This window comes from Sarcophilus harrisii, chromosome 3, assembly GCF_902635505.1.
Source record: "Sarcophilus harrisii chromosome 3, mSarHar1.11, whole genome shotgun sequence".
NCBI classification, from domain to species: domain Eukaryota; kingdom Metazoa; phylum Chordata; class Mammalia; order Dasyuromorphia; family Dasyuridae; genus Sarcophilus; species Sarcophilus harrisii.
The window spans coordinates 578825086-578847744 of NC_045428.1; the positions used below are offsets into that span (position 1 = coordinate 578825086).

A 22659-nucleotide genomic window follows, 5' to 3' on the forward strand; every position below is an offset into this window, starting at 1 on the left:
ATATTCCACCTCAATTGGCCTACTTGCTTTTTTGAAGACTCAATCAACAAACATTTATTAAGGGCCTATCTGAGTACCATGCATTGTGCTAGGAGAGGGGATCCAAAGATAAAGAATAAAGCAGTCCCCCAAGAGAAGGAATTTAATTCTAGTGGGAGGACATAGAAAGGTCATTAAAATATATATATATATAGATAATAATTATATGTAAATATATACAGAATATTTAAATACAAGCCAAGAAAGGTGGGTCCTCGGAGCTTGACTGAGAAAAGGAGAAGCTTGAGGGGATAAATTGAATCTTCATTTGCCAGTATTTGAGGGTTCTTTGTTCAGACTTTGCAATATTCCTCCAATGTAATCCCTTTTTTTCTTTGGCTTCTTAGAATCCTAGAATCCTTAGCTTCTTTTAAGGCACAATCTTCTATGGAAAACTTTTCCTGTTTCTAGTACTTATTGTTGCTTTCTCCTTTATTTCAAATGATCTTTTACTTGTCAGAATCAACGTCTTGTTGATTCCCCTTTCTCACTTTTATAGTTGTAACCTCGATTTACCTAGCATAGATCCTGGCACTTTTAAATGCTTGTTGGCTGATTGATTGATTGAATATCTTACCAGGAGAATGTCAGCTGAATGTCAGCTTCTTGAGGAAAGAGGCTGATTTTCATTTTGTTTTTGTAGATCTAGTGCCTAATATATTGCAGAGCCCAGAGTAGGCTCTTTAACTGCTCATTGGATGAATGGAATGAAGGAGAAACTGTAGGGTTTTCTCAGCTGTTAAGTTTCAGCTGTCCTTTCCTCAGAAGCTTTAAACTCATGGTAAAAGCAACCTCATAAATGATGAGATAAAGATAACATTATTACCAGCTGATGAGATCAAGAGGAGAAAATAGTAGATTTGAGAGTTAACTCTGGCCAGGTTATATTCCTTTCCCAGTAGACTCAATCAATTGACAAATATTTATTAATTACTAGCTGCTGCTGAGGATATTAAAAAAAAAAAAAGGATGGGGTGAGGTGAGCAAAAAAGTCTCTGACCTTAAGGAGCTAATGGGAGAAACCACATGACTAGAATTAAGAAATCAGTCACTAAACATTTATTATGTACCTACTATATGCTAGGCACTGTGTTAAATGCCGAGGATACAAAATGAGGCAAGAGACAATTTCTGACTTCAAAGATCTTATAATCTAATGGGGGAGACCACATACAAACAAACAAATACAAAGCATGTTATATTCAGGATAAATGAGAAATCATTAACAGAGAAAGGGCACTGAAATTTAGAGAGGTTGGGAAAAGCTTCCAACAAAGGAAGGGATTTTAGTTAAACTTGTTGAAGTCAGGAAGATTTCTTAAATGTTTTCAGTGGCTGCATCCCCAATCGTTCAAATTTAAGAATCTTGTGTGGAGGGAGACTTTAGAGAAAATGAAGCACCTGTGGAGTCAGAATTTTAGGAGTTTTAGGTTAGTTTTAATTTCTTTTAAAAATATGTAAATGAATAAACAGCCCAGGTATTAGACTAGTGCCATAGATGATGGCATAGTTTTTCTTTTTTTTTTTTATTTGAAACTTTTTATTTTCAAAACATGCATAGTTTTCAACATTCACCCTTGCAAAACCTTGTGTTCCAAATTTTTTTCTCCCTCCTTTCCCCCACCCCCTCCCCAGATGGCAAGTAATCCAATATATGTTAAATATGTGCAATTCTTTTATACATAATTATCATGCTGCACAAGAAAAATCAGATCAAAAAGGAAAAAATAAGAAAACAAAATGCAAGCAAACAACAACAAAAAAGTGAAAATACTACACTTAGTCCTCACATTCTCTCTCTGGGTCTAGATAGCTCTCTCGATGATAATATATCTTGATACTATGAAGTGCATTGCTGGAATCACAGACTCTAAACTTTAGAGCGCCTGGATTCTTATATTCATGTTACTGTCATCTTATTTAAGTAGGATTCTGTCTACAGACTTGGTGAGGATCAATTTAGTTAACATACCCAAACCACATAGAGGATCATCAGAATGTTGCTTATGAAGGAATGAAATGTTTGGACGTAATCCATTAAAAAATAGAAAGACAAAACCATCTCTTGGTCTCATGCAATTTGCAGGTTGAGATTTGTGAATTTGTTAGAAAAGTGGGAGAAGGTTCTCAAAATCATACTATTCTCCAACTATCTGTGAACATCAGCATAACCATTGAATTTCTCTTGTGAGATGGGGTTTTTCTCTGAGAGCCAAGAATTACTGTATTCCTATAGGAGTCAGAACTCCAGTTTTTACTTTTCTAGAAGTGCATTTATATTGATATTCTCCCCATAAATGAAACCTGAAATTTGAGAAAGCTGCAGTTGTTAAGGGACAGGTCAGTTCTTCGAGAACCTCCACAGCTGTGCAGTATAACATCTGAAGGAGCTGCAAGGTAGCCTGTGCTGATACAAGTGTTGCTGACTGGGAATGAGATAAATTGGAGGCAGAGGGAGGAGGAGAGAGGTCAGACAACACAAAGGCCTCTCAGTCAGAGAGGTCAGAGAAACAACAACTGCCTCTCAGTCTCCTCACATCATCCTCTCACATGATCCATTCTACAGATCTGGGTTGGATCTCCAGCCCCACTGTGTTAGGTGGCTCCCATGTATTCCAGCAGCTCTCCCGTATATTTCAACATGCAGTTAAAAGGAAGAATAAATTGTAGTGTTTTCTCAGAGAATTAAAATTAAGGAATCTCCAAAAGGACATCTAGGTGGTACAGTGGATAGAACACCAAATCTGGAATCAGGAATCTGAGCTTAAATCTGGCCTCAGACACTTACTGGCTCTGTGATCCTGGAGAAGTCACTTATTCATGCTTGCTTCCAAAAAAAGAAGGTATTGCTATATATCGTGTACTCCAGAATAGCAAAAAATTTCATTTTGTGGATTATGGCCTTTTTCACTTCAGGATTCATGAAAATAATATGCCATTTGACCACATGAAATTAATTGCTGTTTATGGGCCAACATTTGTTGTCAAGTATGAGAAAATGGTGTTTAGCATCTCTCTCTGCCCTAGAAAAATATAGTGGATGAAACAGTACATGAGCAGGTAGTCCCTTGGTCTGTGTGTCTTCCCTATGTTGGCAAGTGCCCCTCATGGACTTGGGTATTCACAGTAAATGTATCTTGTCTCAAGGACCCATCCCTAAAGTCAAACTCAGGTTTACATTTCTCTTTTGTTACCATGCTAACAGAAACCTAGGAAACAAAAGCCCAGAATCAGTGAGAGCATTTAATTGGAACAGAATTGGAAGCAGGAAAGAATGGAAACATTCTCAGCACCCATCTCTCAAATGAATACCCTCCCCCACTTCTTGTCAAGGTTCTTTCTGCCTACACACTGAGGAAAACAGAAAATTTTTCTTGGCAGACTTATTCAGGCAGCTCTTCTTATAGCTCTTTCCTCATACTTCATCTCTGGTTATGGCACTGTGTAGCTCATGGGGAGGTATAGTCCCAGCCACTTTCTCTGGCTTTGTGGACTTATTTCTGCCAAGCTCAGCAGGAAGCCCACCGGTCTGGATTCTTGGACAATGGAGACTTCTTGCTCACTCCACCCATGCGTTCACTTCTATTCCTTCTTTCACCTCCTTGTCATGCCCTAGTATCAATGGTACATCATCTTGTACTTTGAAATCCTAGCCCACCTCATGGGGAAATAGCTAGTACTTGCTACCCTATACCCTGGGCAACACAAATCTGTCCTCATCCAGGTCAGCTTTTTTTTTTTTTAAATTTAATAGCCTTTTATTTACAGGATATATACATGGGTAACTTTACAGCATTAACAATTGCCAAACCTCTTGTTCCAATTTTTCACCTCTTACCCCCCCCCCCCCTCCCCTAAATGGCAGGATGACCAGTAGATGTTAAATATATTAAAATATAACTTAGATACACAATAAGTATACATGACCAAAACATTATTTTGCTGTACAAAAGAATCAGACTCTGAATTATTGTACAATTAGCTTGTGAAGGAAGTCAAAATGCAGGTGTGCATAAATATAGGGATTGGGAATTCAATGTAATGGTTTTAGTCATCTCCCAGAGTTCTTTTCTGGGTATAGCTAGTTCAGTTCATTACTGCTCCATTAGAAATGATTTGGTTGATCTCATTGCTGAGGATGGCCTGATCCATCAGAACTGGTCATCATCTAGTATTGTTTGAAGTATATAATGATCTCCTGGTCCTGCTCATTTCACTCCAGCATCAGTTCAGTATAAGTCTCTCAGGCCTTTCTGAAATCATCCTGTTGGTCATTTCTTACAGAACAGTAATATTCCATAATTTTCATATACCACAATTTATTCAGCCATTCTCCAACTGATGGACATCCATTCAGTTTCCAGTTTCTAGCCACTACAAAAAGGGCTGCCACAAACATTCTGCACATACAGGTCCCTTTCCCTTCTTTATAATCTCTTTGGGATATAATCCCAGTAGTAACACTGCTGGATCAAAGGGTATGCACAGTTTGATAACTTTTTGGCCAAGTTCCAAACTAACTCTCCAAAATGGTTGGATTCGTTCACAACTCCACCAACAATGAATCAATGTCCCAGTTTTCCCATCCCTCAACAATCATCATTATTTTTTCCTGTCATCTTAGCCAATCTGACAGGTGTGTAGTGGTATCTTAGAGTTGTCTTAATTTGCATTTCTCTGATTAATAATGACTTGGAGCATCTTTTCATATGACTAGAAATAGTTTCAATTTCTTCATCTGAGAATTGTCTGTTCATATCCTTTGACCATTTTTCAATTGGAGAATGGCTTGATTTTTTATAAATTAGAGTTAATTCTCTATATCCAGGTCAGCTTTTGTTAAAGCATCTTGCATTGATGCTGTAGATAAACAAAGGGCTAGGGTTATAAGAGAAAAGTAAAAATAGAATGGGTCAGATTGCATTTGGGGAATTGCATGATCCCAAGTTTCTCATTTCTGTGAAAGGCCCACTGTCATGGTGGAATCCACAAAATAGTGAACCAAAAGGTGGTCTCCAGGACATTGGGAGGATTCTGTGTAGATGATTTATGTGACGATGTGGATAAGAGCAACATGGAGGAAGAAGCCAGACTGCTGTGTACGCATTCCCTCCCACCCTCCCTCTTTTCTTTCCTTCCTTCCTCCCTTCCCTCCCTTCCTTTTCTTTCCTTCCTTCCTTCTCTCCCTCTCTCCCTCTTTTTTCTTTTCTTTCTTCTTTTCTTCTCTCCCTTCTTCCCTCCCTCCCTTCATCTTTCCCTCCCTTCCTTTTTCCTTCCTTCTTCATTCCCTCCCTTCCTCTCTCCCTCCTTCCATCCCTTCTCTGTCTGTTTGTCTCTTTCTTTTTTCCCCTCAAGACTTGTATGTACTATCTCTTTGTAGCCCTTGTTGCTATTTGGACAAATCATCCCAAGTTTCTCTGTCTTCACACAATTTGCCTTTTCTTATAGGACAATGATCTTTATTCCATTACATTTTTATACCACCCTTTATTCAGCCATTACTGTCAATAAACATCTACTTTGTTTCCAGGTCTTCACTACCACAATAAAAAACAGAAAAGTGTAATATTTAACAGGAAGACAGAATTATTTGCAGAAGCTTGTTTGTTTTATGGGACTCTTGAAAACATTTTATCAAGTTCTTGGGAAGCTTTTAGTGGGTTGTGAGAATTTAGAAGAGTGCTGCGGCTACTCTTGCAAAATTAGCAGTTACACTCTGAATGTTTGTGAGAGTTTATTCATCCTTCTTAAACACTAGGCTTGCTCTCTCTAAACTATTGTGTAATGTAGGAATTCTAGCTATTCTAATGTGAGTTGAATGTAGGGTCTTTTGGCTTAGGATGTGCTTGTGGTTAAAGACATTTATATATAAAAGCTTTTGAAAGCTCATATTTTAATGTAGCCCATAGCAGAGTTACAGAATTTAAAAGGGTGATTTTGTGACAGTTTTATTATAATTTTAAAGAGACTGAAATTCTATCCAGTTTAAGACCACTGGAGATTTGTCCAGAGATCAGATGAATAAAAGTCCCTGGGTCAGTCTCATTGGTGTCAGGTTGTTTGTACATCTCCTGCCTCATAGAAGCCAAGAATGTAGAAAACAAAAGATGAATGAATTGAGCAAATGGCGTTCTTTTACATGTCAGCATTTCTGTATAATAGAACAAATTGAAACCAGAGCTTGGGAATAAGGGCTTTAATATGGTGTATAATTTAGAAGTTAGAATTCTACTATGTGTTTGCCTCTCGTTAAGCTTTTATTAAAATTACAAAAGGTTTTTTTTTTTTTTTTTTTTTTTGCTATTAATATATTCTTCTAACCCCTATTGGGGGTGATTTCAATTTAGGTCGTGTGTCTGAAAAGAAATCAAATGAATCCAACTCATTGCCCCCTTCACGATCGCGGATCATTTCTTCTAATGATGGGACAAGTGGCTTCCATGGAGGCAGTCTTCTTAGCTACGAGGGTCGTAGAGGTAAGCCGCAGGAGACCTATATCTTGGGGAGGCAAGCAGGGGAATGAGGTGATAGGAACTAGAACTGTCCTTCCTTGAAAAACAGTGCTAACTGAATGTCATCCAGGCTTAGCCTTGGAGCATGTGTCCTAAGTAATCTTATTGATTTTTCCGGTCACGTTTGTTCTCCTCATTAATCAAATGCCATGGTCTGTGTACTTGGTTCTGTGGAAATCAAGCTCTATTCTTTTGACAGAGTAATTGGAATCCTGTGAGTGGCATTTGTTGTAGGTTAGCGAGCCGTTCATCTGCAGTGGAGAGGGGGAGAGGATATAGGAAACAAGGAAATCATTGGATTATTTTTAATAGAGGTGAATCATCAATAATAGTAAACATTTATTAAGCACCACTATGTACCAGGCACTGTGATAAGCACAAGGGAAATAAATATGAAAAAGAAAGAAAATTCCTACTTTCAAGGAGCTTATAATTTATGGGGGGAGTAAGGGATGTTGGGGGGAGATGATACACAATAGAAAGCTGAATGGGGGACTGGGGAGGTAACCTAAAGCAAGGCCACTGTGGGGAAATAAAAAGTCAAAACCAGTGCTGCCATAGAAGCCACAGAAATCCATAATGAGTGATTTGGGGATGGGAAATGAATTAATACCATATTTTAGACACATGTGGACATTGCACCCTTATATTTGAAAATTGAAGACCTTAGGGAAGTCAGCTCATTCCTCAGAGTCATCTGTAAGATGAAAGAACTGTGTTAACTGATCTCAAAGGTTGCTGCCAGCTCTAAATCTCATACCTTTAGCTTGGGAAATATCTCCCTTTTAGTGAAAAAACAAACAAAAAACTGATAATCTTTTTTGAAGGTCTTTTCCTCCATAAGTAACCAGAATAAATGTGATACAACTTGAAGTAGTTTCCATGTGTATTAAACAGAAGAAAGGCCTAGTAAGTTAATTTTCTTAACACTTTGTAGGTTATAGTTCTAGAGATGCTAGGTACCTCTGAGACATTCTCATTTTACAGATGAGGAAACTGAGGCCCAGAGATGAAGATTTTTGCCCAAAGTTATTCAGGCAGTAAGTATGTTGCAGAGTTTGGATTGGAATCTAGTCATTCTGAACCCAAATCCATTGCCCTTTTCACCATAACACATTGAGGAAACTGAGGCCCAAGAAGATCTCATTGAATACAAGATCATACAATGTATAAGTTAACAGAGGTAAGATTAGGATTCCAGACTCTCTCTCTTTTTTTTTTTTTCCCTTTCTCCTCTACTTCAATATAATCACTAAGATAATGTAATCCTTGTTTGAGAAGCCCTTCCTTGACACAAGGGGCCTGATCACACCTTGAGGGAATGTTCTCCTTTTTCTACTTTCATTTCCCCCATAAAGATAACATCTGATAACCTCCTCCCACTGTATAGTCACCAACTCTCTTTATAAATAGGAATGTTTATGAAACCCAAATCACGAATATGTTTCCGTACAGGCTAAAGGAAACAGACATAACTCCTGTCAGGCAGGGGTTTAGATACTGTTTAGATACAGAGTTGGTTTTTGAGCCAGGGAGATCTACCCTCCAGGCCTGCCTCTGACCCAAACTGACTGTGTGATCCTTAATGCCTAGGCAACCCTCTGAGATTCTAAGATGCCAAGGATTCACTGAACTCCATTGGGGTGGGGTTTTATCAACTGAGAGAATTCCTATCCCCAAGGGCCATCTTGAGCTGTCCTGATTTATATTTGGCCACTGGACTCCGATGTCTCTAGGGGGTAAAGTGAGGCAAGTGACCTTGCATAGTCCTCCTTTTTAATCCAATTCATTTGCATGACATGGCCTGCTTTGAAAGCAAAGGACAAACAGGAAACAAAACTATCCTTAGCCTCTCATTCCACTATTCAGAATAGGACTGGACTCAATAAGACCTGAGTTTTAATCTAGCCTTAGATCTTTACTTAGCTGTGTGACCCTTGGGAAATCATTTAACCTCTGTCTACCTCATTTTTTTCATTTGTAAAAGGGAGATAATTAATAGCAGGGTTATTGTAAAGATCAAATAAGATATTTGTAAAGAACTTAGCATAATGGCTAGCACATAGTAAGTGCTTAATAAATCCATCCTTCCTTCCTTCCTTCCATCCTTCTATCCATCTTTGCATCTTTCCATCCTTCCTTCCTTCCATCCATCTTTCTATCCTTCTGTCCTTTCTTCCATCTATCTTTCTATCCTTCCTTCCTTTCTTCCATCCTTTCTTCCTTTCTTCCTCCCATCATTGGATCAAAAGGTCTTTTCATGTGCCTGAAGAGTATGTGTTATATATACTTGTTTAAGCAGATGCATCTGTTCAACCAAAATTTCCCCTTACCTCCCTACTATCTCAAATACTTTATACAATAAGATTGCCACTGTATCTAATATAAGGTAACTAATGATGTGATAATTTTTATAGATGATCTGCAATCTTAATTTGTTGACTTTTTATTAGCATTGTGTAGTGAATAAAGTGCTGGGTTTGGAAGCAAGAACATCTGGGTTTAAATCCTGTCACAGTACTTACTATGTAACCTTGGACATGTCTCTTAACTACTTGAGCTTCAGTTTCCCCATCTGTTAAATAGAGATTATAATACCTGGAGTACCTTTCTCACAGAGTCAATAAATAGCAGCAGGCTCAAATGAGGCAATTTACATAAAGTGCTTTGATAGCCCTAAAGCATTATATGGTAAGTTATTAATAGTATTATCAAACTTATAAAATACATTAACTGCAGTTTAATTCACCAACTACTTATTAAGCATTTACCACATAGAAGAAATAGGATTTATGAGCTGGAAAATATCCTCTAAAGTAAAATATCTTTATTTTAATATTGAGGAAACTGATTCCTAGGCATGGTACCTGATCTGTTTTGGCCCACATAGTGGCAGACTTAGAATTAGAACCCAGATCTCCACATTTCCAGTCCAGGACTCTTTATGTATTCATAATAATTAAGAAAAGTTTTCTGAGTTTATATTTCATACTTCAGAAAGAGCCATCTTTCTCTTTTCCTTGTTGACATAGATCCTTGTTCCCCTATAACTTAGAAGATGAGCTTTCACCATTGTCTTGGCTTAGCTCATCATTTTCTGGCCCACCTCTGCATGAATCTATTTAGTTGACCCTCAGATGAAAGAAACAGGTGATAGGCCACTGGAAATGTCCTGCAAACTGGCTTTAAATAATGTAGTAGGAGTTCTCCCCATGTTCCCAGAGAGAAAATGCCAGTCCTCCCAGAACACAGGTTGAGACCATGTTAATGCTCCTGCAGAATCAACCTCAATGGTTCCCAGAGCAGGCGTGTTTATCACTCGTATCTAAGGGTGCCATCCATTTGGTGATGGACAACTAAAATGGAGGGATATTAGCATATTTCTAGAACCCTTTTAGTGAAGTGAAGACAGGCTGTCTCTGAATAGGAACACAGTTGCTACACTTGATCTGAACCAGAGAAGGAAGTGTATGACATCTGGAAATCCTGCCATTCCTTCTCTTGGCCAAAGGCATAAACTTGGTTAGTCTGTTCTGAAAAGAATTCTGATGCTTCCTATCTTAGATAGATCCCAGCGAGCCAGTCTTTCAGAGCAGTGCTAGAAGTTCCCTTCAGTCTCTTAATGGAAACCAGAAGTGACACAAGTGGAGCAATTTCAAAATGAAAACATATATGTGGAAGTCCTGAACTTCTTTGTATCTCTCAGGAACAAACTGAGTGAGAGGAGACACCACAGCCCGCCCCCACTTGGTTGATTTCATGCAAGAACATTTGTTTTGGAAAAATCCATTCCTTAGAATGACCTTCCTTCCTCTAGAGGCCCCTTTCTCAATAACTTTTATCCCACTTGTCTATTCAGACCCCATCAACATTTAAAATTATCATTTTTAGCAGTAGTTTAAGACATCTGAGCCAATTTGCTGCATCTGGAAAGCAATTAAATAGCTTTAAAATAGAGTGGTGGGTCGCCTGAAAATAGCAGTTGTTTACTTGTTCCAGAGGAAGGGGTGGGTGAGAGTGGGGAGAAGAAGTTTAGTTCTGCTTCCTAGTGAGAAGAAGCCGCACATTTGGGTGAGAGAAAGTGGGAAACAGGCTGATGACGGATGAGACACTGGAATGCAATGTTGAGATTGCTGACTCATAGTGTAGAACACCCAGCGAGTAGCCTACAGGGTAATTTGAGGGTAGGCCACAGATGATTTATTTTATTCTGTATTTAAATTGTTTTCTAGAAATACACTTTTTGTGTGTCAGGTGTTAGGTTTCACAGATTAACCTTATTAGCCACCAATTTCACTGATCGCTTGAGCTTCCAGCATTTTAAGAGAGGAGTAAGTACAGAACAATATTCTCTCTTAATATGCATTATAAATTATTGTACCTTCATAATACTCTGTTCTTGTAGAGGTGACCCAAAGTTCTTGAAGCTTTGATATCAGAGAATAAACTTAGTTAGGTTCTGCCGTATTGGAAAGACTCCAAGGTTCATTTAGCAATACGTGCAGTGGCATCTTACTATGAGAACTGAATCATATCAATATTTATATCATTGCTATAAAGAAAAGGAGAAGACAAAATGAGGTTGTAGCTAAGTGGAAGGGATAGCTTTTAAATTTCTCCTTGGAGAAGCACATAAATGAGTTACTTTTTGTCCTGTGTCAAAAGGCAACAAAGAGACATAATTTCATGAGATAGTTGGTAATTTCATGTTTTAGATAAGTATTTGGGGGGAAAAAAACTCCACCATAAAGATAATGGAAACTAATGGGATTACAGAGGAACAATTCCAAGAACTTTGTAAAACTTTCAAAATTATATCAGCATATACTTTATTACCACTTACTTGGATACAAAAGGTAGGTGGGTAAAGTAACAATAAAAATGTGTTGGAAAACATTGTTTAGGTGTAAGAAACTTAAGAGGCTGTCAGTTTATGCCTCCTAACTTCATATCTCAAATATTTTATTTAAAAGACACTTAAGAAATGCTACACTTGGCAGACATTAAATAGTGTCATGAAAAGTAAGTTTATTTTCATATATATTGACAGGAAACCATTGTTTACTTATGTACAGCCTATTTCCAGATCAGCTTTGTACATTGAGTTATTAGAGCAAAGATTAAAGTCAATGTCAAATTGGACAGAAAATAAAAGGGAGAAGATATATGTAATTGAGCAAATGCCAATCTGACCTATTTAAAATAAGCACTTAATACTAAAAAATGAGAAGTAGATAAAAGAACAAACATCAACATAGTCACTGTTTTCTAAGAAGCTTAACTCATAAATTAGTTACCATGATGAAAAGACCAAAAGACCACACCTGCCAGAAAACACTTAATAGGCTTGCTGGGCAGAATTTTGTGGCAGCCAAGGAAGATGCTGGTTAGAATATAAAGTCATTTAACAATTTTTCCAAGGGGAACAGTAACCCACGTTATGGGTAGTATTGTCTCAAAAGAATGAAAAGCAGGAAAGGAAAAACCACAAATTTATTGAAACCTTCACAAGAGGACCAAAGAAATAATAATTTTCTGCAATCATTTAAGGGTGAAACTGGAAGAGGGTCATAGACAGATGAAAAAATTTTAAAACTAGACCAAGATGTCTATAGCAAACTGTCTTCTTATGGAATACACACCTGGTCTCTAACATCTAGGTCCAAGCTGTACTTGAAGCACAAGGAATTAGCGTAGACACCCAGGAAGACAAAAATGGCAAGAGCAGATGGACTAAAATGAGAAATTGTTTATATTGGAGGTGACAGTCTTGAGGATGTTGAGGGATCCGTTCTTAAGGTATATGAGAGAGAAGGTTTAAATTGGCCTTATTTTTATGGGTGGAAAAGGTAAGAAAATATCAACAACTCTTGACCTATAATAGTTGCATTTATATGTCCTAATGCATACATATTGAGGGTATATTTGGGTAGAGACAGGCTTTCATTAATAATATTCTTCAGTTAAATCAAATCTTGGAGGACTGAAAGACGGAGGGGTGAGGAGCAATAGGAGAGGGAGAAAGAGAGAGAAATATCAATAAAAAAGGAGGAGAGAGAGAGAAAGCATTTTTAAACAAGTTATTATTTGCCAGCCTGCTAAGTGCTAGAGATGCAAATACCAGTCAGTCATTGGACAGTTCAAGGACTTTATGTGCAAATGGAAGAAGACAGCACATAAAAGGGAGATGAAAGAAATAGGGGAAGTGAGGATTGGGTTAAGGGGTGGGTTGCTGGCCAAGTAGTAGGGAGAGTAGTTAGGAGCTGAGCCAGATTGTGGGTACTTCTTCAAATGAAAAATACAAGATCCCATAATGCTTTTTGGGTACAAATAAGAAAAATTTGATTGAATAGAGCAAAACAATTCCTTAAGGGTTACCTAACCCCAAGAGTTGTTCCATGTATACAAAGTCATTAGATTCCTTGAAAGATATAACCAAATAGTTATGAGAATATGGAAAATTGTTGTGATATGGAAGCCACCTGCCAGTGGCTGCCAGGGTCTAACTCAGACCTGTATATTGGATCTCTTCATGTGAGAGGATGATGATGATACAAGGAGACTGAGAGGCAGTTGCATTCTCTGACCTCTCCGCTGAGAGTTTGCATTCTCTGACCTCTCTCCTCTTCCCTCTGCCTCCAATTTATTTCATTCCCAATCCACAAGGAACACCTGTGTCAGTAAAGCTGCTTTGCAACTCCTTCAGATGTTAGGATTCACAGCTGTGGAGGCTCTCGGAGAATTGACCTACCCCTTCACCTAGTCAGGGTCCTTACCAGAAAGTAATTTTGTAAGACAGACATAAATATGGGTTCTGACTTGAAGCATTGGAGACAATACCCACAGTAATGGGATCACATCTCCATTAAAGGAAGTTGAGGGAGGAACTGTCTATCTGTATAACTCTCATGTGTGGCTTCAAGAAGCTACAGCCTGCATAGCCATATCCTGATAAAACCATCTTGGCAGACAGGCTGAGCCAGGTTGAGAGTAACCACCTGTCAGGGAGTTAGGGGGATGTCTATTCTAAAAAAGGGAAGACTTCTTTCAGCAGAATGGGCAGATGAGAACACTTCATTCCAGTGGCCATAAAGGCGGCTGAAGCAGGTGCTTGGAGAATAGTCAAGTATTGGATTTGCCAAGATTATCCACTGCATCCTATGCTATCGCCAGTGGTCTTGACTTTTCTCTTGCTCCTGGACTTTTGTGACTCTGGAAAAGAGTGAAATATTGACTTTGTGCAGTTTCACCTTACTTAAATCCAGTCCTCTCAGGAAGTAAAACATCACCCATGATGTCAGTGATCCTCTTCAAAAACAAAGGATGAATAGCAACAACAAGAAGTTTTATTCATTGACCTTCAGATTCTTTATATCGATTGACCTTCAGACTGTTTATCCCATATATTTGCCAAAGGTATTAGATGCTGTCATGGAGGATTTCCAGCTAAACTCAAATAGAAAAATTCCTTTTAGATAGTAGCATCCCTTAGATGCTTCTGTTTGCAGATGGCATTGTGCTGATTGCATCCATTCTTAGAACAATTCCTAAGTGAGATCTATAATCACTTCAGAGTTTGATACAACAATCCACATAGGAAAAGCCATATGGAAGGAAAATGTCTATTGTGCAGACGGTAGAGATAGTTCACCAATGTATACACACACACTCATATATGTATGTATATGTACCCACACATACATCAGTATATATGTATACACTGGAAAACTTATATTGAAAAATTATATACATACATTATATCTTGCCAGATGCTACAAGTAGAAAATATGTGTGCAAAAATTAAATAGGACAATATAGGTTGGATGTTTTTAGGGAAATTGCATGGTACTTCTTCTTTACAAACACTCACAAACACCTTTTTCTCCCATAAAATGTAATTTTATTTAACTTTAATATGCCATCACATAGGGCAGATTTCATAAGACTTTTTGAAATTGTAGTCACTGATTAGTGGCACGCAATTATGGTTCAGATTTTCTACTTATCAATCACTGGTCAAACTCCATATCCCTCACACATGGACAGATCTGCATTGCAAGGGTTAAACTAAGATTTGTATATTTTAATTTTCCCCCTCTTTCAAGCATATGAAGATGTGTTGGATTCTTTTGCTTGTTAAAAGCAGGACTTGTGTTTTATCAGTTGAGTGCTATTTCTTTGTGTTATGATTGTGTAGATGAGAGCTACAGGGAACAGGAACACAAGGGGATTTTTGGAGAATGAGAGAAATCCCCAGCTAGATCTGCAGCAGCTGGAGAGTAAGAAGACTGTCTCCAAGACACATTGTATAAAAGGCATTTTTCAGTTTGTGCTCTCTAACCCTGAAATGCCAGTCTTGTTTCCAATTCACATAATACTTAGAGATTACTCTTAAAAAGGAATATATAAGAGGAGCATGTGAGAAGTGTTAGCTGAAAGCAAAACTCTGAAAAATAAGATGGGAATATGGTATAGGGGGAAAAGAGCTATGTAGAACACTTGAGTTGCAATTAACTCCACTTCTGCATTTTCCCTGGAATACAAAACAGTCCTTGTAGAAGTAGTTCATATTTTAAAAATTCTAGATAGGCTTTCGTCCTCTTACATAAGTGTCTGGAAATTACTTACGTTCATAAGAAATGAAGCCATTAGTGCATTTCTACAGCAGTGACCATGGGCAGGAAGATTAGGGCAAACACAAACCAAGGAATGGAGTTTTCCAAAGCTTCAATGGATAACACTGGGAGGGGCTGATTTTCAAGCTATAAACATTCTTAGGAGCTGCAAAGGCTAGAAATAGATAAAAACAAAGAGTCCCCTCCTGCCCCTGAAGCCAAAATTTCTGGATTTTCTGAAGCCTCCGTGCCCTGCTCTGCATGATGTCCAGAATGTGGGGTGGTCCCTCAGCAACTGTGGGATCACGGCACTGTCTGTGATTCATCTTGCATTGTATCAGGTTCTGTGCTCTGGATCCCTCTTAAGGCTGCAAGCTCTCTGAGGGCAGGGATGATCTTTTGCCTATCTTTGTCTCCTTGGCACTTGCAGGGCATCCTCAGGTGTCCTGATCTAAATCTGGCCCCTGGACCCCTGTGGCTCTGGAGGGGTGGGGAGGCTGCTGATCTTGCCCTCAGTGTCCTGGCATCTCCTCCCTGATGCCAAGGCCCTCATCTACAACAAAGGACAAGCAGCAATAATTCCTAGCACTTAACACTGTGCTGGGTCAGCTCAGTTTTGTCTAACTCTGGGTGACCCTATGGACTTTTATCTGTGGGGCTTTCCTGCCAAAGATACTGGAGTAGTTTGTCATTTCCTTCTCTAGCATGTCTCCATTTTACAGGTAAGCAACCGAAGCACATAGGGGTTAGATGACTTGTCCAGGGTCATACAATAGTAAATATCTTAATGCTGGATTTGAATTCAGATTTTCCTGATTTTAAACCTGGTGTTTTATTCATTGCACCACCTAGCTGCAAGCCTGGTATAGAGTAGGCACTTAATCAATGTTTATTGATTGGCACCTCACCAAAAGCCTTTTTAGCCAGTATGTAGGTAAACTCTGGGTTACCAGGGAAGGATCTCCTAATAAAACAAAAAAGTTCAGAAAACAACAGCAGATGAATTGGCCATGTAGGTTATTCTTATTGACACCAAATGCTCCTTGCTAAGTGTCTTGGGCATTGTTTATTCTGTGTTTCCGGTCATCACTACAAATTCTTCCAGTAAGGTTTTAAAAGGGTCCCCCTCCATCTTAGGAGAGCCGATCTCCCTCTCATTTGTTGTATTGGATGTTAAACATTTACCCCCTTTCTCCTCATAGTCTTTGACGAGATGCTTCTTGTTGGTGGAGCTGATGTTGGGAACCAGGCTGACCTACATCCTCTAATTGTGCTCTTGTAGGCCATGCAGAATTGATTGTGTTCTTCATCAGAGAACTCAGCCCCTCAGTTACTGCCTTTCTTCTGGAAGACCTTGTTATCCTAGAACTCATCTGGCTTTACCTTGCAGTTGATCTTGGGGTTTCTCCAAAGTGGATTGGCCAAGGATGGGGCTAAAGGTAGTGGCAGCAGAAGCAGCACTGTTCCAAGGAAAGGGGAGCAGAAATCAGTTTCAAAGATCCATCACCTTTTGATATTGCTCTATGGCTGTTAGCCCTGGAGTATGTATTTTCAAAAAAAAAAAATAAAGTAGTAGTTCACCCAAAGACCAATGAAAAGCATGATAGACAGGCTTGGACTGTAGTACAACATACAGGAAAAAAAAACATATGAAAGAAATGGCATAAAGGACCAGAGAGATGTATGAATAGGAAAAATGAGCAAATGTGGACTGATCATGTAGTGAATATAAAGAATCACTGACAGGAATCCTGTGAGCTTGACTGGTATACATACAGGATGATGAGATCTGAAGGAAGGAATAGTGAGTGGGGAATTTCTCTTGTAGAGAATGTGAGATTTTTGAGAGGCTGTAAGCAGATCTTATAATGTGGTAAGACATTGAGGGGTTGCCATTTGCACCCAGGAAGGAACCCACATCAGTAAGATCCTAGATTTGTTGAGAAGCATCAGAGTTTGATGATCATAACACTGTTGATAGAGCAGGTTTGCATCCATGAGGGCTGAGGAGTCAAGCTACTTCCATGTATTGTCATTGTTATTGTCTCTAAATGACTGTCCTTATAAAATAACAGACCCCATAACTTTTCTTTCTGTACTTGTTGATTTTTTGTTACTCTGATGGTCCTTCCTTACATTCAACAAAAACTTCTGCTTTATTTGTAGCCTGCTTTCTCTTTTTCATTCATCTCTGAACAAGGAGAATAGTTATTCATATCCTTCTTGTAAAACCTTCTTGTATACAATTTTGAGATGTGGAGTGATCTCCTTTCCAAGTATTGTATGACTTCCCTTACCTAATAGAAATTTCTGCATAGCAGGGCATGTTAGTATTACTTAATACTTAAGAACACAGACCAGAGTCCTTTATTTGAGTGATGCTGGTGGGGAGGGTGCCATAAAGAGGGATCCTGTAGAGGTGCTAGCCACCTATATAATAGAATCATTATGTGACTCAACATCCTGGAGCTTAATAATTTTGACTCGTAAGAGGAAAGGGAGATATAGTCATAGCCTTTGAAATGATACCCTCACAGCTTCCTTGCCTAGCAGGATAAACTTATATTAACAGGTTTGGCATTTGCACATACTTAAAGAATTATCCCTTCCAATCTAGTTTCTGACTTTCATTTGCCAACTTTGCAGCTTTTAGAAATGTGGCCCAAGCACGGAAACTAACCGATGTGGACAGCGAACTAGCCGCGATGCTCTTCACTAACAAGCAGGAGGGGAGCAAGATCCATCAGGTCACCAACCAAGAGGCAGATGCCACACGGAAGCGGAAGCTTGAGAGGATGATGGTGGTACGGCAGCAGGAGTCTAAAACCAATCTCAGCCTTGGGACCAAAAACCTGCTGGTGAGAGACCCACTTTTAGCCTCCAAGCCATCTGCGGCTGCATTTGTGGCTCATGATACTGCTTGATCTCATCCAGTCTGTGCCGGTCCTTAGTGGCAGAGGATGAGGCAGCTTAACTTAGGGTCCCTGATGTCATAATTTGCAGTTGTGAAAACAAATTTTCCTGTTGGAGTGGGTTGCACGACTATCTGAGATGGGTTCTTTCCATATACAGGCAGAAGAGTAGACCTAGGAGGGATCTTAAAGGAGACGATCCCATCTGTCTGGCATTGATTCAGGAAGATGAATGTCAGAAAGATCTTACAGATCCTAAAGAACTCTGCAGCTTCCTTTATTGTAGCTGCCAATTTTTTTTTTTTTTAGTCAGGATGTTCTTTCCTTACATTCAAACTTCTCCTCCTTTACCTGTAGCCTATTTTTTTCTGGTTTGTTCATCTCTGAACAGTTATTTAGTATCCTGCTTCTAAAACTCATATATTGAGATATGAACTGATCTTATATGACTTCCCTCCCCTATTTTAATCATTCCTATAATTATTGATGTATAGGGGATTTTAGGGTGAAAAAAATTAGTCAGTTTCTTTGCCATATTTATGGTTTTTTTTAAATCCCTTCTAGAGCTTTGGGTAGGTGGGGAGGGAAGAGAGAATCAATTAAAAAAAAACACCATATTTTAAACATTTATCTTCTTTTTAATGTTGTGTATGGCCGTGAGCCATGGAATGTTATATTTTCCAAAGAATTAAAATTGTGAGTCATTCTGAGGCCACCCAGTGGGCCAGCATGGACAGCCAACTCACAGAAATGTTGTTCATCCAGGTTGGGGAGAGGGCAAGGCCCATTAGCTAGCAGCCATTTTCTTTTGGAAAAGAAATATTAGATGACCTTAAGAGGTACATTGAAAGAAAATTTGTTCTCACTTTTATCAAGTTTTTAACCAAAAAGCTGCAATAGTCTCCAGCTTAGGAGTCTAGGATCCTACATTCAGAGCATAAGGGAACCCTCTAGTTCGAACCCCTACTTTCACAGATGATGAATCTGAGGCAGACAGCAGTCCAATATGACTTGCCCAGGAAGTGGCAGAGGCGGGGCATGAATGCAGGTTTTTCTGACTCCAATAGGGGTAGGAGTGCTGATCAGACTTTCTTGACAAGTCTTAGAGAGTTATGTAGTACCCTGAGAGGGTAAGAGAGCTGCTCAGGCTCCCCTAGCCTAGAGAACACTCTCCATCTGTCACACAATATTCTGCCTTTTGTAGTTTGGAGCATTTTTGCCTTAGATTACCTTTTCCCCCTGCTTGCTAATAGAGTTGTTCTCTGGGATAATCGTTATGCTTCTGAGAGAATGGGAACAGCACCTTTGGGGAGACGGTATTTAGCACAATGCTGACCTCAGAGAATCTTGCCAGCGCATCCTAGTGGTTTCAACTGACTCAATCTCTTGAGGAAATCAGAGGAAGCTTGACCTGTTACTCTGGAATATTGACCACATAGGAAAAGAGGAAATCTGGGATCGTAACTAACTGCTGGGGTTGGGGATAGCTGTGGGTGGTCAGGGGGATTCATTTCCTTAATTCAATATTTTCCTTTCTAAAGATTCAGCATAATGTCCAAACTCAGCACTCCCGGGATCTCCAGATTATTGATGCATATCGCGAGCGGACCAAAGTAGAGAGTATCACCAACATGCTCAACCTGGTCATCACCACCCACCATACTATCTACGCCACTTTGGGCACTGCTGAGTTCTTTGAGTTTGCCCTCAAGAACCCCCACAACCTGCAGCATACAGTGTCCATTGAAATTGATAACCCAGAACTCAGGTAAGGCTCGCTGTGGCCAGGTTTTCAGAAATATCCCTCAGTAGCATCTTCTTAGGGAGAATAGCATTGCTTTACTCAGCTGATTCAGTCCTCAGAAGGGGCTGTCACTGATATGTACCCCCCAAAGCCAGGAATCTTTTAGGCAGGGAGTAGAATGCTTTCCCCCAATGTGGACTCACCAGATAGAATAGGCCCTTCATATGTGGATCCACAGTAATAATGGTATTGACTTCTCTTCTAGTGTCATTCTGGATAGTAGGGAATGGAGACACTTCAAAGATACTACCAAAGTGCATACGCCACTGGAGGAAGACATGTTCCATCTCCATGAAAACCGCATCCCACAACTCTACCTGCGCCCCAAAGAGATGGTTCATGTCCCTTTTAAATATCAGACTTTCTGCATAGATCCCACTGTCATGATGCAGGTAGGAAATCTTCTCTATTTTTGGCTCAGATACAATCAGTGTTAAAGGAGAACAGAGAAAAATCCATTTGACTAAGTGATTTTGTGGAATTCAGTTTTTTTTTTTTTCTTCCTTTCATTTTATGTGTTTCTAGAGATAAGCTATAGATATTCTAGAGATTTAAATTGATGGTTGACTTTGTTTCTTTCTAGGTAGTTTTCTGCTCTCATTTGTGTTAAAAACTAATCAAATTGTTTCTGAGAAATTTGTCTTCACGTTAGAAAGACTGGTATCATGGAGAGAGCACAAATTTGTCATCAAATGACTTGTGACTGAGGCTGGCCATGGCCCCCGTGCCCCTTCTTCTTCTGTCAAGTCAAGGCATTGGACAACATGACCTCAAAGGCCCTTTCAAGGTCAAGATATTCTGGCAAGATCCCTCTTTTGGATTTTGTTGCAATAGTATCTCCCAGGGCCCATCCTTTTAGGCTACTAGACACCCCAGAATTTCTTTAATTTATTGGGAAAATAAACTAGGTATTTTTACCAAATCTTTGTTTGATTTTCTCTCTAATCCAGCAAGTATATTAAGGAGCTGCTCAGAGCAGCCTTAAATTATTCACTGTTACCTGTGATAGGTGATAGAAGAGGCCAGGATGTCTGCTTTCAATTTTCACAGAATCTATTTATGTATCTCTTCTTGCTTAATAAAGCCAAATGGAATGAGAATTCCAAGTATTTTGTGCTTTCTCAGTTCCACAGTCTGCTATTCTGTCTTAAATGGAATGATCTACACGCTCCTGTCATAGTGCGTATGCATGTGCACATACATGTATGGATACACTCATGTAGGCACACATGTACACATGTATGTATGCATAATTACACACATGTAATTTTTAAATTTTCAATAAATTTTATTGATCCCTAAGCTCTTTGTTGCTGAATAGGAACCAAAATTCCCGATGGTTATGTGAAATTCCTGGAAGCTGGAAGCTACACAGCTGTTAATTTAAATTTATAAGTTGTCTCTAATATTTCCATTATATCTTGTGCTCTCTTATATCTAGCAATATCCTGCTGAATGTAGATCTGACAATGTCCCAGAAGCCATATTGCCTTGGAAATCCAGTGAAATACCCACCAAGAGCATTAAGGTAAAAATAGTGGGAATAGGGGAGACTGATTATGAGTAGTTGTCTTACACCCAATTACTATAAGTCAGGGAAGGAAAGGATTATGTAATTGGATTGGACAGTCAAAATACACCCACCCATCCAAAAGTAGAGGTTTGGTTTTCAGAGAATATGCAGTGTTCGATTTCTGCCGTTATTTTTTTCATTGTTTTTGTGGCTTCCACTATTCGTATCAGCACATCAAACTCATGGCATTCATTTGTGTTGTTTATAGTGTCTTGGGAAGCTGAAGTCATCACCAGTAGGCTGGACATTGGTGATAAATTTTTTGACCATAACCATAAAAAATACAAAATAGCTTTCAATTGTGTGTGATCCATTTCCTCTTCTATAGGGATATGATAGAAGAGAGGAAAGAGGAGGCTAAGAATCTAGCAATTTTTAGATCCTCTAAAAACATTAATTTAAGTCTGGGTACTATAAAAAAAAAGATTTGGATTAGCAACCAAATGGACACAATACTGGAGATCCTGAATTATAACTATCTTGACATTCTGGATATAAATCATATGAAATGAAAGAAAATGACTTCCCAGGATGGCTCACAGGTTATCTAAACAAGCCATGGCCTTTTCCGAGCTAGTTTTATCATTTGTCCAAAGGAAAAAGGAAACATTATTTAATGCAAGGCTTGATCATCTTGTGCCATGCTATTCATTATTATTGGCAAAAACTTCCCAATCACCTAAAGCTTAGACACCAAAATATGTTGCAAAGAATAAAATGGAAAAATTCTAGCATTTAAAACCTTGAAATTAAATCCACATCTATATGAATGCTGAGGGACTTCCATGCAAAGTTGGCATAGAGTAAAATGATGAAAATGTGTGGAAAACATGGCTTGAAAGTAAGAAACAAAAGAAGCCAAGGTTTTTAAACTAGACACGTCATAGCCATACATAATGAATACTTTCTTGAAGAAGGGAATTGAGAGGCCCCAGATACTGTGAGCACCAAATGATATCGCTAAATTGAAATTGATTACTTGCTAATGGACCTAGGAAGATCCTGTGGAACTCATTTTTGAATTAGCTGTCAGTGTACAGTCAGATCAGTGACTTGTTAGATCAAAAATAAAATGAAATTAGAAGAAAGAATAAAAGTGAAAAGAATATATGATGCGCAGTTGAAGCACCTCCAACATGACCTATTTAAATATGTTGTTGAAATAGAAAAAATGGAAAACTCCACAAACGAGTAGATATTGACA

At 38.8% G+C, this 22659-nt stretch overlaps 1 protein-coding gene across 4 annotated transcripts in view; it reads left to right on the forward strand.

Annotated features, from left to right (window-relative positions):
* Positions 1-22659, forward strand: part of NPHP4 (nephrocystin 4) — a 147234-nt gene that overhangs the window by 106207 nt on the left and 18368 nt on the right. For all 4 annotated transcript variants that reach the window (XM_031963761.1, XM_031963762.1, XM_031963763.1 and 1 more), the window contains 5 exons: positions 6387-6515; positions 17813-18024; positions 19620-19846; positions 20088-20274; positions 21324-21410. In XM_031963761.1, coding sequence (XP_031819621.1) covers positions 6387-6515; positions 17813-18024; positions 19620-19846; positions 20088-20274; positions 21324-21410 — 842 coding nt within the window. The remainder of the gene's footprint in view (positions 1-6386; positions 6516-17812; positions 18025-19619; positions 19847-20087; positions 20275-21323; positions 21411-22659) is intronic.